Raw genomic sequence first — 15,700 nt, forward strand, 5'->3', positions numbered from 1 at the left:
GCGTATTGTTTGTTCTTGTGGGGCGTCCGCTATTTTGAAAAACACATTAGTCTCAATATCTCGAGAACGACTGGTCGGACAGAAAACTTGCAAGGACTTTTTAGATTGGAAATATAATTATCTTTATTTCTCTAGTATATCTTTTTCTATAAGAGTTATAGAGCTCTGAGTAGGTCTGTTGCTCTAAAAAGTGGTTAACTTTACTGTAGTAAGCTCTATATAGTTGTTCAATACTCATCGTTATTATGTTTAAATTATTTCAATTCAAGTTAAATAGCTCTTTTTTTAATTAATGAAATTGTTAAGTTAATTTTTCTATTTAATAATTAATGCCAAACATATGTACTATTTACCCTATGTATTGTAAGTCGAGTTATAGTCGGATTATAATTTTGCATTTTCTTTTGTTATCTTATTTGTTTTTCCCAAATAATTGTCACTTAATCTAAGCTAAGCTTGAGTACATGATAAATCTGCCTCTTTCAATTTGGACCGTCAAGCAGACAACATCTACAATAAATAAGTATTTCCTAATAAATCATATTGCTTTTTTCTTCTACAGATTAAGTTCATATATTAGAACCAATTTGCATAGATTTCGTCGTTGTGTCTTACATTATTTGTGAACATTAATCATACATTTTTCATCGTTGGTTTTGGTGTGATGAAATTAATCTTAATTTTCAATAAACATTGACAATGGTCCTTCTGAAGCCAAATTAAATTATTTTTGTGAACCTTTCTCGATTAAAAACAATTAAATCGCTAAATTATAGTGTGGTGCATAAACTCTTTTGAACATTTTTCATAAGACTACACTAGTTTTGATTGTCATATTAATTAAACCATGATTAAGATTAAAGCCAAACGCGGTAATGCAAAAGGCATAATTAGTCGGGCTGTAACTTTTGCCGAATCGGTGGATAGATATGAATAGGTACACCTATCACGATGATAGAAAATCGCTTAGTTAAATTGGAAGACACGTGTTCGATTTTCGTTGCGCTTCATGAACAAATGTTCGATTTTGCGTCTGATCCTGGATTTGTTTATCCAGAACCAGAATTTGAGGAATAAGAGGCAAAATATTTTACAACTCAATCGGTTTTCGCAAATTTTCTCCAAGCTAAAAATGCTCTTAATCCACTAGCTGAAACACTAGCAAGCCAACAAGCTACGTTTCTAGAAAAATTAAATTCCTCGAAACCACCTGCCTCGATTTCATTACCAAAAATATCCATTGCAATTTTTTCGGGTGATGACTATAAGGATTGGCCAACTTTCAAGGACATGTTTACGGGCTCGGTGCACGGCGAAAAAATAAGGTATGAACCACCTTATTTCTGGTATATTTAACTTTAATGTAAAGTTTAAATAGGGATGACTCCCCAATAAAATGGAATTTGCCTTACTTTTCTAGTAAATTTATAGCTTATGATTAACTTTACAGTAAAGCCTTTTTTTGTATGAATTTCTAACAGAAATTACTAGAAAGTTAGGTATATATTTTACCTTACTATAAGGCTGAAAATACTGATTTTTAAAGTAAATTGAACTTCTCTATGGAAGGTATATAATTTAGTTACAGATTGGATCAAGTAAAGTCAATTTCATTTTTATTGATGACATTTTCTAAATAAAATTGTATGCATTTATCTTACAAAAACTAAAATAAAAAGTTGATTTTTGTAATTATTGAAAAGCATAACTAGGTAACACCTACTTAATCCCCAAAGCTATTTAGAAGTAAGTAACGTATGACCCTGTTATGTTTTTCAATAATTACAAAAATCACCTTTTTTTATTTTAATTAATTTTTGTAAGATAAATGCATACAATTTTATTTAGGCAAATATCATCAATAAAAATTAAATTGACTTTATTTGATCTAATTGTTTGCGAATTCTTTATGAATTAATGTAATTATCCCGCACTCGTCACCTAAAAGTTTTAACAAAAAATAAAAATCAAACACAAATGGAGAAAAAATGGCGCACTTTTCAATGACAGCTTTAATAGTTTTTTCTATGTATCGAGGGTACTGATCTCTATTGGGGAAATTTCCTAGAATTCAGTATTATTATTACTAAGGTAAAATTTATTCATAGAATAGTTAAATTTGTAAAATATGTTTTACTAGAATCTTAAAGTGAAAAGATTCATACACTTTTTTGGTTGAAGGTATATTTGACTCTACGTAAAGAAAATATTTCTACTTGTAAGGTATATACTACTATAATTTGTTCACCATAACTTTCTTTTAAAAATTACTTTACGGATCCAAGAAATGTTCAATACGTAAGGTAAATTTTACTTAAAATCTAGGGCTTTTTACTTTAATTACCTTACTAGTCATATGGAGTATAAAATACTAGATTAATTTTTCTAGGTGTGGACTCTAATCCCTCACTTACTTCTACTCACAAGTTCTACCTATTTAAATCGTTTTTGAGTGGAAACGCGAGTAGGCTTTTAAATGGTATTGCTATTTCGGAAGATAACTATTTTGAAGCATGGGAAAAATTAGAGCAACGATACGATCGTCCTCATCTCATAATTCAATCGTTCATTCAAACATTTATTTCGTTACTCTCGATTAATTCGTGTAATGTAAATCTTCTTCGAAAATTAACTGACGGTGCAGACGAAGTTATTCGCGGCTTAAATGCTATAAATTCAAATGAAAGAGATCCTTGGCTTATACATTTGCTCGTTTTGAAACTCGATCCAGAGACAAGACAGTCCTGGGCTGAGAAAATAGGTTCAAAATCGGACTCCACAATCAATGAACTTTTGGAATTTCTACAAAATTGTTGTGTTTGTTTAGAATCAGTTTCGTCTTCTCGTTCAACACAAAGTAAAAGCAAGGTTCAGTCGGTCATTCGTTCTCAAGTAGTTGAATCTAAAAAGCTTATAGAATGTCCTCTTTGCAAGGAAGAGCACATACTCGCCAACTGCAAACAGTTTCTCACTCTAGCTGTCGATGGTCGTCGTACTCGTAGTTTTGTGAAGGAGCAATCGCTGTGCTTCAATTGTCTTCGAGCAGGTCATTCTTCTAATAGATGCAAGTCGGATAGGCGTTGTAAAACTTGCCATACACGGCATCATTCTCTTGTCCATTTATCGTCGTGCGTCGTCTATAGAAAATTCAATAAATATTTCTAATAAAAAATTTTCCATTTTAATACCAGAAAGAAAAGGATGGGATCACAATTCGCTTATCAGCAAACAAGGAATACCCTTCTACACTGATGGTTCAAAAATGGAATCAGGAACAGGAGCTGGGGTGTTCTGCAAACCTCTCAATATTAGAGAATCATTCAGACTCCCAGACGATTGTAGTGTCTTTCAGGCTGAAATTTTTGCTATAGAGAAAGCGGCAGAATTGGTACTCAAAGAAAAACTAATCTCCTCGGAGATTACATTCTTTGTGGACAGTCAGGCTGCTATCAAAGCTCTAGACAGTGAGACAATAAGATCCAAGGCGGTTTTAAACTGCAGGAAAAGAATCAATAGTATTTGCTACACTAACCAAGTTAAACTCTGCTGGGTTCCTGGACATAGCAAAATAGAAGGGAATGAAATAGTGGATGAACTAGCTAGGTTAGGCTCAGCATCAAATGAGAATATTAGCATCCAATTAGCAAAGGGACCAGATATCCCTATCGGTGTGCTCAAAAGGAGAATAGACCTATTGACTAGAGAACAAATCAATAACACCTGGAAAACTAGGGACGATTGCATTATTTCTAGAAGTTTATGGCCCAAAACCAATGAAAAAGAAACTCGGTATTTATTATCCCTGAGCAAAAAGAACATTAGAGTCTTGATAGGTGTACTAACGGGTCATTGTGCCATTGGCACAATGGCTATTAGAATGGGTGTATTTGCACCTGATTTCTGTAGGAGCTGTCAAGATGTAGAGGAGATAGAATCCATTAAACACCTGCTCTGCGAATGTCCAAACCTCCAAACAAACCGACTTCGTTTCTTTGGAACGAGGTTCGTGGAAGAACTGGACGATCTAGCGCAGGTACCAATGGCTAACATGAGAAAATTTATTGAAAGTACAGGATGGTTCGTTAATGAGCCAGTCTTTGTAAACCGATAGACCAGTTTAGGAACATCATTGCGATTTTTAAAATAAGAGGGTATCACAATGGACCAACAGGCCCCCGTGTATGCAGCAGCTTAGCTGTGCACCACCCTATTAACCTAACCTAACCTAACCTTACCTAATAACACATCGTGTTCTTCTTCAACCCAACCAAAGACAACCACATCTCCTGTTTCGGAAAATACGTTTCAGAGGTTAGGGTAAGTTAGGTGTTGGATCCACTGCAGCAGGTGTTACAAATGGAGTTGTAACTAGAGATGCCGCAAACATTCAGCCGCCATTCGGTGTTCGGCCTAATATTCGGCCGAATATTCGGTATGCGGCCGAGGAGCTTGGCCGAATATTCGATATTCGGTATTCGGCCAAATAAATGTTCGCGGCATCTCTTTCTCTAGTTGTAACACTGCAACTTTTCTCACGTTATTCGCAATCTTCGATTGAAATCCAATGCTACGTTATTTCTAAATTGACATCCTTCGTACCTAGTTCTGAAGTAGCAATTTTTGACCGTGAACTATTTTCGTCGTATTCACTAGCTGACATCGATGTTCTCGTAGGAGCGGATAATTTTTAATGGTTCAGGTGTGCACGGGTGCCGTGAAATAACGCCGAGCGAAATAACGCCGAATTCCAAAATTCGGCGTTATTTCACTTTACAAAAGCGAAATAACGCCGAATTTCAACATTCGGCCTTATTTCGCAATGATAAAGTGAAATTACGCCGATTCGGCGTTACTTCACTTTTTCCTGCTAAGTGGAGCTTAGGAAAAATTTCTATGTTACCACCTGCAGTCAGTTTGGTATTGAAATGCCATATTTTTGGCACAGGGACATAAGGCCCATGGAATAAAAGCCACTATTTATTTGTGGGGCTTACGTCCCGCTTAAGTGAGACATAAGTTTCAAATCAAATGTGGGGCTTATGTCAAACTCAGGTTGGACAAAATACCCACAAATAAAGGATGGGCGTTATGTCTCACTAACAAAGAATTTACAAATTATAAAATTATCTCCCAACTGGATAACTGTATTTGGGATAGTTACATAATTCGATTTTGCACTTATGTCCCACCTTATTGGCAAATAAGCCGATTCAATAGTGTATCCAATCAAGGGGAGTGCAGCAGAGCAGCATGCTCCCAGCCTCCAAACCTATTTCACTGTTTATAAACCTAAGTCCTGGGTTTTATTGTTTTATTTATGTGCATACCAAACAAAACAGAGATATGTTTGTGTTATAACTTGGCAAACGCGAAGCGAAAAATAAATTCTTACATAAGAATCTATTTAATTTTTGGAACCCGAACGCGAAGCGGAAAAAAATTTTGCCCACGGGAGAATCAATTTTGAGGTGTGAAAATAAAAATTCGCGCGAATGCGAATGCGCCATATTTTTGGCACAGGGACATAAGGCCCATGGAATAAAAGCCACTATTTATTTGTGGGGCTTACGTCCCGCTTAAGTGAGACATAAGTTTCAAATCAAATGTGGGGCTTATGTCAAACTCAGGTTGGACAAAATACCCACAAATAAAGGATGGGCGTTATGTCTCACTAACAAAGAATTTACAAATTATAAAATTATCTCCCAACTGGATAACTGTATTTGGGATAGTTACATAATTCGATTTTGCACTTATGTCCCACCTTATTGGCAAATAAGCCGATTCAATAGTGTATCCAATCAAGGGGAGTGGAGCAGAGCAGCATGCTCCCAGCCTCCAAACCTATTTCACTGTTTATAAACCTAAGTCCTGGGTTTTATTGTTTTATTTATGTGCATACCAAACAAAACAGAGATATGTTTGTGTTATAACTTGGCAAACGCGAAGCGAAAAATAAATTCTTACATAAGAATCTATTTAATTTTTGGAACCCGAACGCGAAGCGGAAAAAAATTTTGCCCACGGGAGAATCAATTTTGAGGTGTGAAAATAAAAATTCGCGCGAATTTCTATTTTCACACCTCAAAACTGATTCTCCCGTGGGCAAAATTTTTTTCCGCTTCGCGTTCGGGTTCCAAAAATTAAATAGATTCTTATGTAAGAATTTATTTTTCGCTTTGCTTTCCACCAACTAAAACAGTTGGGATCTATTTGTTTCTTATCATTATCTTATTCAAAGTTTCTTTTGCATTTAAAGAATCTGGAACAAAACGCGAATAAAATATAACAAAAGTTATAATTGTTCATTATTGTTTTATATTTCGAAAAGTGTGGGGCTTATGTCCCACTTGAATGCAAAATATATGGAGCTTATGTCCCACTCAAGTGGGATATAATTTTTAAATTAAATGTCAACCCACTCAAGTTGAACATAACTCCAATAAAAAAAAGTGGGTGCTATATCCCTGGGCCTTTTGTCCCTGCGCCATGTTTTTGTACATTCTTAAGACTAATATGTTAATGAATAAATAAGAGGCACATAAGACAAAAAACTTTTTTGGAACCTATACCTCGATTGGATGGACATAAGTCCCGAATTGGTATTGGGGCCATTCTGCCTTAATAAATTAGGGCCTTATATGCCTTTGAAAATAAAAAAGGTTAGCAATTTAATATACGGGTTAACTTAGGTCCACTTCTATGCTCACTTTTCTAGCATTCGGCCTTATTTCTCACTTGGGACTCGGCGTTATTTCACTTTCACAAAGCGCAATAAGGCCGAATGTTGAAATTCGGCGTTATTTCGCTTTTGTAAAGTGAAATAACGCCGAATTTTGGAATTCGGCGTTATTTCGCTCGGCGTTATTTCACGGCACCGGTGTGCACGGTAAACAAGGGTTACCCGATATGATTCCGTGTCTTTTTGGCTGGGTAGTTTGTGGTACGATGGGACAGCTTACATCTCGAACAGAGGGAAGTGTGAGTTCTTTTGCAACGTATTTGGACACATCGGAATCGTTCGATCTTGAGCAGTTTTGGCGGTTACTGGGGATGACTCCCCAGTAAAATGAAATTTACCTTACTTTTCTAGTAAATTTATAGCTTGTGATTAACTTTACAGTAAAGCCTTTTTTGTATGAGTTTCTAATACAAATTAGAAAGTTAGGTATATATTTTACCTTACTATAAGGCTGAATATATTGATTTTTAAAGTAAATTGAAGTTCTCTATGGAAGGTATACAATTTAATTACAGATTGGGTCAAATAAAGTCAATTTCATTTTTATTGACGATATTTTTCTAAATAAAATTGTATGCATCTATCCTACAAAAATTAATTAAAATAGAAAAAGGTTTGTAATTATTGAAAATCATAACTGGATAACACGTACTTAATCCTCAAAGCCATTTAGGAGTAAGTACGTATGACCCTGTTATGTTTTTCAATAATTACAAAAATCACCTTTTTCCATTTTAAATAATTTTTGTAAGATAAATGCATACAATTTTATTTTGGCAAATATCATCAATAAAAATGAAATTGACTTTATTTGATCCAATTGTTTGCGAATTCTTTATGAATTAATGTATTTATTCCGCACTCGCCACCTAAAAGTTTTTCCAGCAAATTTCAAGTTTGTGCGTTTACATTTATTTGCATACCCAACGGGACTTTTTAACTAGTGAGTATTTCTGGGTGTCGGAAAGTTATTTTAAAAAACTAAAAACAATAAATTTGTGCCCTGATAAATTTGTATTGTGTAGGTATTAGGATTTGTATTGTTTAGGTAACTAAACTATACAAATTCATCAGTCCACAAATTTATTGTTTTTAGTTTTTTAAATAATAAAAACTAAAAACAAAGTTGTGCACTGATAAAATTGTAATATTAGCAATGCTATATTAGCAATGCCTATATTAGCAATGCCTAAATAATACAATTTTATCAGTAAACAACTTTATTGTTTTAGTTTTTTTGTTTAAGGAACCAGAAAAGATTAAATATGGAAAAAGAAGCGACGGACATGAGGCGAAAGAGATCAAAAAAGTTTTCCCAACTGGAAACCGATCTACTGTTGTCATTGGTGTTGTCTTCAAATGTAAACAGCATGGAGACAAACCGAATGACAACAAAGGGGCGGTCGGTGGGATGGGAGACCATTTGTGTCACCTTTAATGCGTCTCCTGGTGTTGTGGTAAGTGAATCTATCTTATATACATATAATGCTTATAACTCTCATTTTTATTTTTTTATGCAGCAAAGAACTAAGAAGGAACTTCGGGAACGATCTGGGAATATAAGGAAGGACCTCTATAAACTTATAAAATTCCAGAGAGAATCCGTCTTGGCTAATGGCGGCGGCCACCTTCCACCTCACAAGCCACCCAAAATATCTTTCGAGCTGACGGAAATGGTTAAAAGGTATGCTGCATCGCTGCAGATAAAGTTGGCTGGCCTTGAACCACATGACAGCGACAAGATGCATTCGTCAGTTTCAGCAGTTCTCCAAGTTCCCCACAATGCTCCCGTGGAGGAGTATGTACCAGCAGTGAATGTTAGGGGAGAAGTTGCCTCAAACCATCCATCAGATATAAGCCCACCGAATGTCACAAGCCCAGAGAATCCCTCAATTCTATCAGACCCACCGAATCCACCAAACCTAACGTACTCACAAAGCCCACCAAGTCCACCAAGCCCACCAAACCCACCAAACCCACCAAGCCCACCAGATTCAAGCCTACTAACCCCACTAAATCCAGCAAACCTACCTAGAGTTTCCACTTTGCCGACCGCACCAAACGCACCTCAAATGTTTGCGACACAGAAGCAGCGGCGTCAGAAGAGAACATATTCCTGTTGCCAAGCCAGTTCCTCAAGCAGCGCCTCATACTTCGAAGAAAAAACGAAGCTGTTGGCGGATGAAAATAAGCGCCGGAACGAAGTGCACGAGCAAAAAAAGGAGGAAAGTGTGCACCGCACCCAATATCTTAAACGCTGCGTCCAAATAAAAGATGAGGAACTGGCCATGCGAAAGCACCAAACTGAATTTTGGTCTCTTGTGACAAAGCAGTATATGAAAAATCCGGTAATTTATCATCCTTGCCTTACTTTGTTTCGTTATATTTTTATAGATTTTGTTTCCTTTATTTTTATAGGGGAACATATCGGAAATAGTATGTATGGCTAACATAGCAAATAGTATGGAGTCAACCAACCCCATCCGTTACGGGGCACCACAACAATCGTCCAATAGATCTGGGACACAAACTGTTGGAGAAGATGCAAATGTTAAAGCTGAATTGGTCTTGGAGAAATTTAGGAAGTCCTTATAGACTATGATTGTCTCGAATTACCGTCGTCGACTGTTATCAGCGAAGATATTGTAATGGATTAACTCCTTCTTTTTTTATTAATAAAGTCTTCGTTAGGCTTCCTGCTGAAAAATCTGTTGGTTTCGTGTTTTTTTTTATTCAAATGTATGTTTTGATTGTTCTTGTTTTCTTTGGGTTGTTCATTAGATGACCAACTGGGGTGGTGCCGGAAATTGAATTGGTATTGGATGCTTTAAAAAATTTAGCTTTTCATTGATATGGTCGTTCTTGAGAGGTCCCATGAACACCAATTTGCGGGTGTATACAAAATTGAATCTGTCCGTGAAACACCAACTATGGAAGAACTTAATAAAATCTTCGATATGCCCAAGGACAAATCCACCTAAAAAGAATATGATGAAATTATAATTAAACCCCTCTCTACATGCCAAATATTCCAGGCAAACAAATTCTATCGACAATATCTTATTTTCTCAAATAATACAACACAACACAAATTACAAAATTAATATTTGTATTTATTTGTAAAAATAATGAAAAATAAATAAAATAAGAGATTCGAATGATTTTAAAACTCAAAGTTGTGTATGACACTTTGATTTTTTAGTTTTTGTACATATGTCATAAATTTGATTAGGTTGCTTCGGTTTTTTAAATTTGTTTTTTTTTTTTCAAAGTTTTTATTTTGTTGCATAGGTAGCTGAAATGCTATTCCTGTATTGTTGTAGATATGTGACATGCTATTGTCGAATGCCGGCTGCTAGTCGTTCAGCAAATACGTGAGGCCTTCCGATGAAAATGGTTCACTTAATGCTTCCTCGCTCATTCCTGGTGGCAACGGCAAGTTGCCAGAGTCGACGTCACCATAATCGATGCACAAGTTATGCAATATGCAACACACCACGATCACTTTTTGAACCAAATCCAACCGATAGAGTTGTATGCCTGAAGCCAAAATTGGAAAGCGGCGCTTTAAGACACCATACTGGCGTTCAACGACGTTACGTGTAGTTAAAATAGATTTTTGATAAATTCTCTCAGCAGGTGTGAGTTCGTCTAGGTTCCGATGACGTGTAAAAGGTGTGCAAAGAAAGAAAGTGTTCGCATAGCCACTGTCGGCAACTATAACGAAATCGCCATGCACGCCGTTTTCCAATTGTAGGCACACATTTGATTGCCTAAAGATTGTTTGGTCGTGTGCAGAACCTGGCCACCGCGCAACAACATTTTGCACTTTCAAATTGGCATCTGATATTGTTTGTACATTGATTGAAAAATATCCATGGCGATTTCGAAAAGCTTCACTCTGTAAATAATAACAAAATCAACAAAAAATAAGTCCTTATATAAAAGGAGGTAGGTACGTACGATGTCACCACCTGGGGAAATTATGCGAACGTGTGTGCAATCTATTGCTCCGATACACCTAGGGAAATTACCCAATCTGGCAAAGGATGTCGCTTTTTGCAACCGTTCCTCGTTCGTTCTGGGCATCCAAATAAATTCATCCAATTGTCGCAAAATTGCATCACATACCGCGGGTAAAATATTGGCAACTGTGGGTTGCGAAATTCCAGCGTAATCCGCTGCAGTCTGCTCCATATTTCCACAAGCAAGGAGCCGCAATACAGCCAATAACTTATGTTCTGCTGTAAGCTCTCTTGAACTAATGGGAAATTGTATAAATTAAAACCATATACCATACTACTAACCTACAATTGACATACCGACGTCGGTCACCATCCAAATCCTGCACAACCATGGAATGTAGTCGCCGAAATGCTACTTTTTTTAGCCGAAAATATTTTCTGAAATCAATGTCCTCGTAGTCTGCCACACAAGCCCTGCTTGACATCCTATACTGTCGACGAGGAGAACGTTGATTTCTGGTCTCCTCCTCTTCAAATATCTCAACGTCGTCTTCTGACGACGAAGACATAACAATTTCATTGATTTCATTTATAAAATCCATTTTTTATTTTTTTTTTTATAACTTTTATTACTTTTCAATGTGTGATGCTCAAACTTTGTTTTTCCTTTGCAAAATATTGGAAAAACAACTGAATACTGTCAAAATAAATTTTACATCTAGATTTATGAACTTAAACAGACCGCCAGAGAGCAGTTTAAAATCTTTTGGATTTAACAAGATTGGATTTAAAAAATTGGATTTAAGTTTGGATTTAAATTGTGAATATTATGGGTTTGGATTTATTTTTTGGATTTAACTTTTTTTAAATCCAGATGTATGTTTTAAACTATTGAATAATATGGCCGTTAGTGTAAGGTAAAACTTATTCATAGAATAGTTAAATTTGTAAAATATGTTTTACTAGAATCTTAAAGTGAAAAGATTCATACACTTTTTTAGTTGAAGGTATATTTGACTCTACGTAAAGAAAATATTGCTACTCGTAAGGTATATACTACTTTAATTTGTTCACCATAATTTTCTTGTAAAAATTACTTTACGGATTCAAGAAATGTTCAATACGTAAGGTAAATTTTACTTAAAATCTAGAGCTTTCTACTTTAATTTTCTTACTAGTCATATGGAGTATAAAATACTAGATTCTTTTTTCATGTAGAAAAAGTTCATGTCGAACCCATCTTTTCTGTTGAAGACCAACGTGCTGAAGATATATTCGTAAAGAATCATTCGCGTTTACCAGATGGGAGGTATTTGGTGCAATTACCTTTCAAATCGGACCAACCAATTGACTTTGGAAACAGCCTCGGTGTCGCAATGAATCGTTTTCGTTCGTTAGAGAAAAGGTTGGATTCTGACCCGAATTTAAGACAGAGTTATGTTCAATTTATGAGGGAATACCTAGAGCTAGGACATATGGAGGAGATTCACCCTATCGAAATTCCACGACTTTCATCATCGTGTTTCTATTTGCCACATCATGCAGTCGTTAAAACTGATAGCAGTACAACCAAGGTTAGGGTCGTATTTGACGCATCTGCCAAGTCGGGATGCAATCTGTCTCTAAACGAGTCTCTTCTTATTGGTCAGACACATCAACGAGATTAATTCTCCATTTGTCTTCGTTTTCGTCTTCACAAATACACTATCTCGGGCGATATAGAAAAAATGTATCGCCAAATAAACGTCTCAGAAAATCATACAAATGTTCAACGTATTCTTTGGAGAGAATCCAGTGACCTTCCCCTTAAGCATTTCAAACTTCTTACTCTAACGTATGGTACAGCTTGCGCACCCTTTTCGGCAGTTAGAACTCTCTTCCGGTTAGCGTTAGATTCAAGGGAAAAATATCCTCGTGCTGCTGAAGTTCAACTCAACGATTTTTATATCGACGATGTCATGACTGGTGCAGATTCGATAGAAGAAATCACGGAGCTGCGGTTAGAACTTGTAAACCTTCTAAAATCGGGTGGGTTCAATCTTCGAAAATGGACTACCAATTGTTGGCCCTTACTTCTCAGCCTTCCCGAAGATCAACGTGAGATATCTCCTAAAGAATTTGAAGATTGCAATTCGGTCAAACTCTTAGGCTTGCGGTGGTGACCGTTAAAGGATTCATTTCCTTATAAAGTTAGTTTGAGTGATTTCTCGTATTTTACTAAGCGTCGAGTTTTGTCGGAGTCGTCGAAAATCTTCGATTCTATTAGGTTCCTAGCACCTGTTGTAATCGGCATTAAAATTCTCATACAGGAATTCTGGCGAAAGAAATACACTTGCGATGGTGCTATATCAGAGGAACATTCTACCAAATGGTATTCTATTCGGAAGGAACTTTCTACTCTAGAATCTCTAAATATTCTTCGCGCTTTGTACGTGGCTCACAACAGCATACAGTTTCATGCATTTTGCGATGCATCTCTTGACGCTTATGCTGCTGTGGTTTACTGCAGAAGTAACGATGCCAATGGTAACGTTTCTACCAATATCGTCGCTGCCAAAAGTCGTGTAGCTCCTCTAAAGGTAATCTCTCTTCCTCTTTAAGAGCGGTGTGGAGCAGTTCTTCATACATGCAAGTTTGTGCCTGGACTGATTCTTCAATAGTCCTCCATTGGCTTTTTGCGTTGCCTAAAAAGTGGTCAGTTTTTATTTCAAACCGCACTTCAGAAGTCTTGTCATCTTTGCCAAGAGAATCGTGGCGTCATGTGCGATCTGAAGACAACCCAGCTGACTGCGCTTCACGTGGTATTCTACCGTCTCATTTGCTATCAAATGATTTGTGGTGGAACGGGCCATCGTGCATAAAACTTCAACCAGACCAATGGCCATCTTCTACGAACAAAACCTGCTCAGATACTGGTATCTACAATTAAATCTCGAAATCTACTCGATGATCTGATTAACAAATTTTCCCGGTATCAAAAAATCATTCGTGTGCTCGCGTATATTCGTCGATTCGTTGCTAATTCCCGGGTGAAACGTAGCGACAAAACCAAACGAGAACTCAAAGATATTAATCATGTGTCTCCGCTGTCGTGTGATGAGTTAATGCAATCAAAGCTTCATGTGATCAAGTTACACCAGAACCAATGCTTTCCCTCTGAAATTGAAACAATTCGGTCCGGTAAAGACATAAATAGAGTAAGCAAATTAATTTCATTGAATCCTTTCATAGACAAGGAATTAATTCTACGCGTCGCACACAGGTAAATTTTCCCAAAAACATGGGCAAAATTATTTTCAATTCAATTTATTATTGCATGATTATATCAAAATAAGATAATTTCCATAAAATTCACCATTTTTAAGTAAATTTACACGAAAATCCATAAAAAAGAAGCAAAAAATGAAAAAAGTTGTTTATTTTTACTTTACGCCATAGGGTTTCTTTCATTTGACATTTAATAATACAATATTTATACATTCAATAGATTGAAAAAAAAAAAAAAGTTGAACAGTCGTTATTATAAATAAATAAATAATGTAGCAAATATATACATAAATAAACATGAGTGTGAGTTTGTATGTGTGTATATCATTCAATGACTTGTGAGTTGTGAAACTGTAACTGAGTCTGCTTGCTCGATCTCTGGTGCTATTAGAAACTGAAGTACTTCAGAGGGAAACGCATTTTTTGTTTTAGGATTTAGTTTTCTCAAACCACTTATTAATGGGTCAGAAGAGACCAAGAGATTATGAAACATATCTTCCATATTTTGCTCCCTCGAAAATTTTCTTGGGAAATTTTCTCGAAACGCTTTATATCTTTGTTTCGTGATTCTTGGGCTTCTTCACCGAGCTGTCCAATGAATGAATGAATGAATACATTTTATTGAGGCTTAAGTTTGGATACATATGGTTACTATGAAACTAAGTTAATTTTCCTTCAACAACTATTGAACGTGCTTCTTCTGCTGTATATGGAATAATTTTCTGGTCAATTTTTTTCAAAGCTTTTGATATTTTTCAGCACGTGAAAAAGTTGAAAATATTATATTTTTCATTACAATTGATGAACAAGTTTCCCTTTTTCTCGCAGTTGCATCGCGCAGCATAGCTTAATTCTTCGGCATTATAGTTAGAACGTAAATCTTCTGTTTTAAGTCTCTTTGACCGTTCGCTTAGGCCGTCCAACAAAGCCATGAGCTCGGCATGGAAACGATATTTCATATTGCAACCAATTTATATTTTGTTTTAAGAAGGTGTTGTTATTTCTGGAGGCACTCAGCCATCTTCTTCTATGTTCATATATGCAAAATCAAAATCCGTTAAATTTTTCTCTATTTGCTCCGAATTTTCAATATTTCAACCTTTGGTACCAAAAAATTAATTTTTTCTGTCACGAGACGAACAGCTTTTTAAAAATTCAGAAAGCTTATTTCTTGAAAGAAAAATGAAACTTAATTACGATCCTGTTTCAAAAAAGAAAAATCTAATTTAAAAAAAAAAAAAAATCATCATCCCCAACACATTTTGAAGCCAATATTATAAAAAGTCGCAAAAAGCCGCAATGTTTTAGAATTGTTTCCCATAAAGGAAACATTTAACTATTTTTCAACACTATTTTCAGAACGCAAATCAACTTAACTTTTTCATTATCAAAGAAAAAAAATAATGAGCAATCATTCGCCAGCTTATACCACTCAGCTACCATGATCCTCTTCAACTAATGATGTGACTTAGCACAAGCCTTAGGATCCTGTTTTCTCCCATCGCCATAACTCTTTTCGCATAATTAAAGTGTAGTTTGAGAGTATCCAAGAAAAGCGTGCCCGTTCCTGTTTTTAGGTGTAGCATATAGTTGGGGTTCGTACTTGGCAGCCTAAAAGTGCTTTTGATGAAAAACCGGAGGAGCTTTTCCACTGCATCGAACGAAATGTATCCCCACACTTCCGCTCCGTAAAAAAAATTCCAGTTGCCGTTGCTCAAAAAACATT

General features: G+C 35.9%; 3 protein-coding genes across 4 annotated transcripts in view; 2 read left to right on the top strand and 1 right to left on the bottom strand.

The window, feature by feature from the left end:
- Nucleotides 1-15,700, top strand: part of LOC129907302 (cyclin-dependent kinase 5 activator 1) — a 162,195-nt gene that overhangs the window by 62,871 nt on the left and 83,624 nt on the right. The gene's annotated exons all lie outside the window — the stretch shown is intronic.
- Nucleotides 7,358-9,337, top strand: LOC129907303 (uncharacterized). 2 transcript variants are annotated; one of them, XM_055983421.1, is made up of 3 exons: nt 7,358-8,199; nt 8,263-9,090; nt 9,161-9,337. In XM_055983421.1, exons 1-3 carry the CDS (start codon nt 8,008-8,010, stop codon nt 9,335-9,337), a joined length of 1,197 nt encoding a protein of 398 aa, XP_055839396.1. In that variant the 5' UTR covers nt 7,358-8,007. The 2 variants fall into 2 exon arrangements, with proteins under 2 accessions (XP_055839396.1, XP_055839395.1); XM_055983420.1 differs by having other exon boundaries at nt 7,360-9,090.
- LOC129907304 (putative nuclease HARBI1) lies at nt 10,098-11,558 on the bottom strand. Its single transcript, XM_055983422.1, has 3 exons — nt 11,065-11,558; nt 10,706-11,003; nt 10,098-10,643 (listed from the first exon to the last, which is right to left on the bottom strand). The coding sequence occupies exons 1-3, from the start codon at nt 11,307-11,309 to the stop codon at nt 10,098-10,100; spliced, it is 1,089 nt and encodes a 362-aa protein (XP_055839397.1). The 5' UTR covers nt 11,310-11,558.

The sequence above is a fragment of the Episyrphus balteatus genome, chromosome 1 (genome assembly GCF_945859705.1).
Source record: "Episyrphus balteatus chromosome 1, idEpiBalt1.1, whole genome shotgun sequence".
In the NCBI taxonomy this organism is placed as follows: Eukaryota; Metazoa; Arthropoda; class Insecta; order Diptera; family Syrphidae; genus Episyrphus; species Episyrphus balteatus.

Bases quoted from the DNA above. Each gene is read 5' to 3' on its own strand.
- LOC129907304 (XM_055983422.1), bottom strand. From the start codon at position 11,309: ATGGATTTTATAAATGAAATCAATGAAATTGTTATGTCTTCGTCGTCA. The intron at 11,004-11,064 runs GTATGTCAATTG...ATTTCCCATTAG, and splicing joins TTGGATGGTGACCGACGTCG to TTCAAGAGAGCTTACAGCAG. The intron at 10,644-10,705 runs GTACGTACCTAC...TATTATTTACAG, and splicing joins TTTCCCCAGGTGGTGACATC to AGTGAAGCTTTTCGAAATCG.
- LOC129907303 (XM_055983420.1), top strand. From the start codon at position 8,008: ATGGAAAAAGAAGCGACGGACATGAGGCGAAAGAGATCAAAAAAGTTT. The intron at 9,091-9,160 runs GTAATTTATCAT...TTATTTTTATAG, and splicing joins AGCAGTATATGAAAAATCCG to GGGAACATATCGGAAATAGT.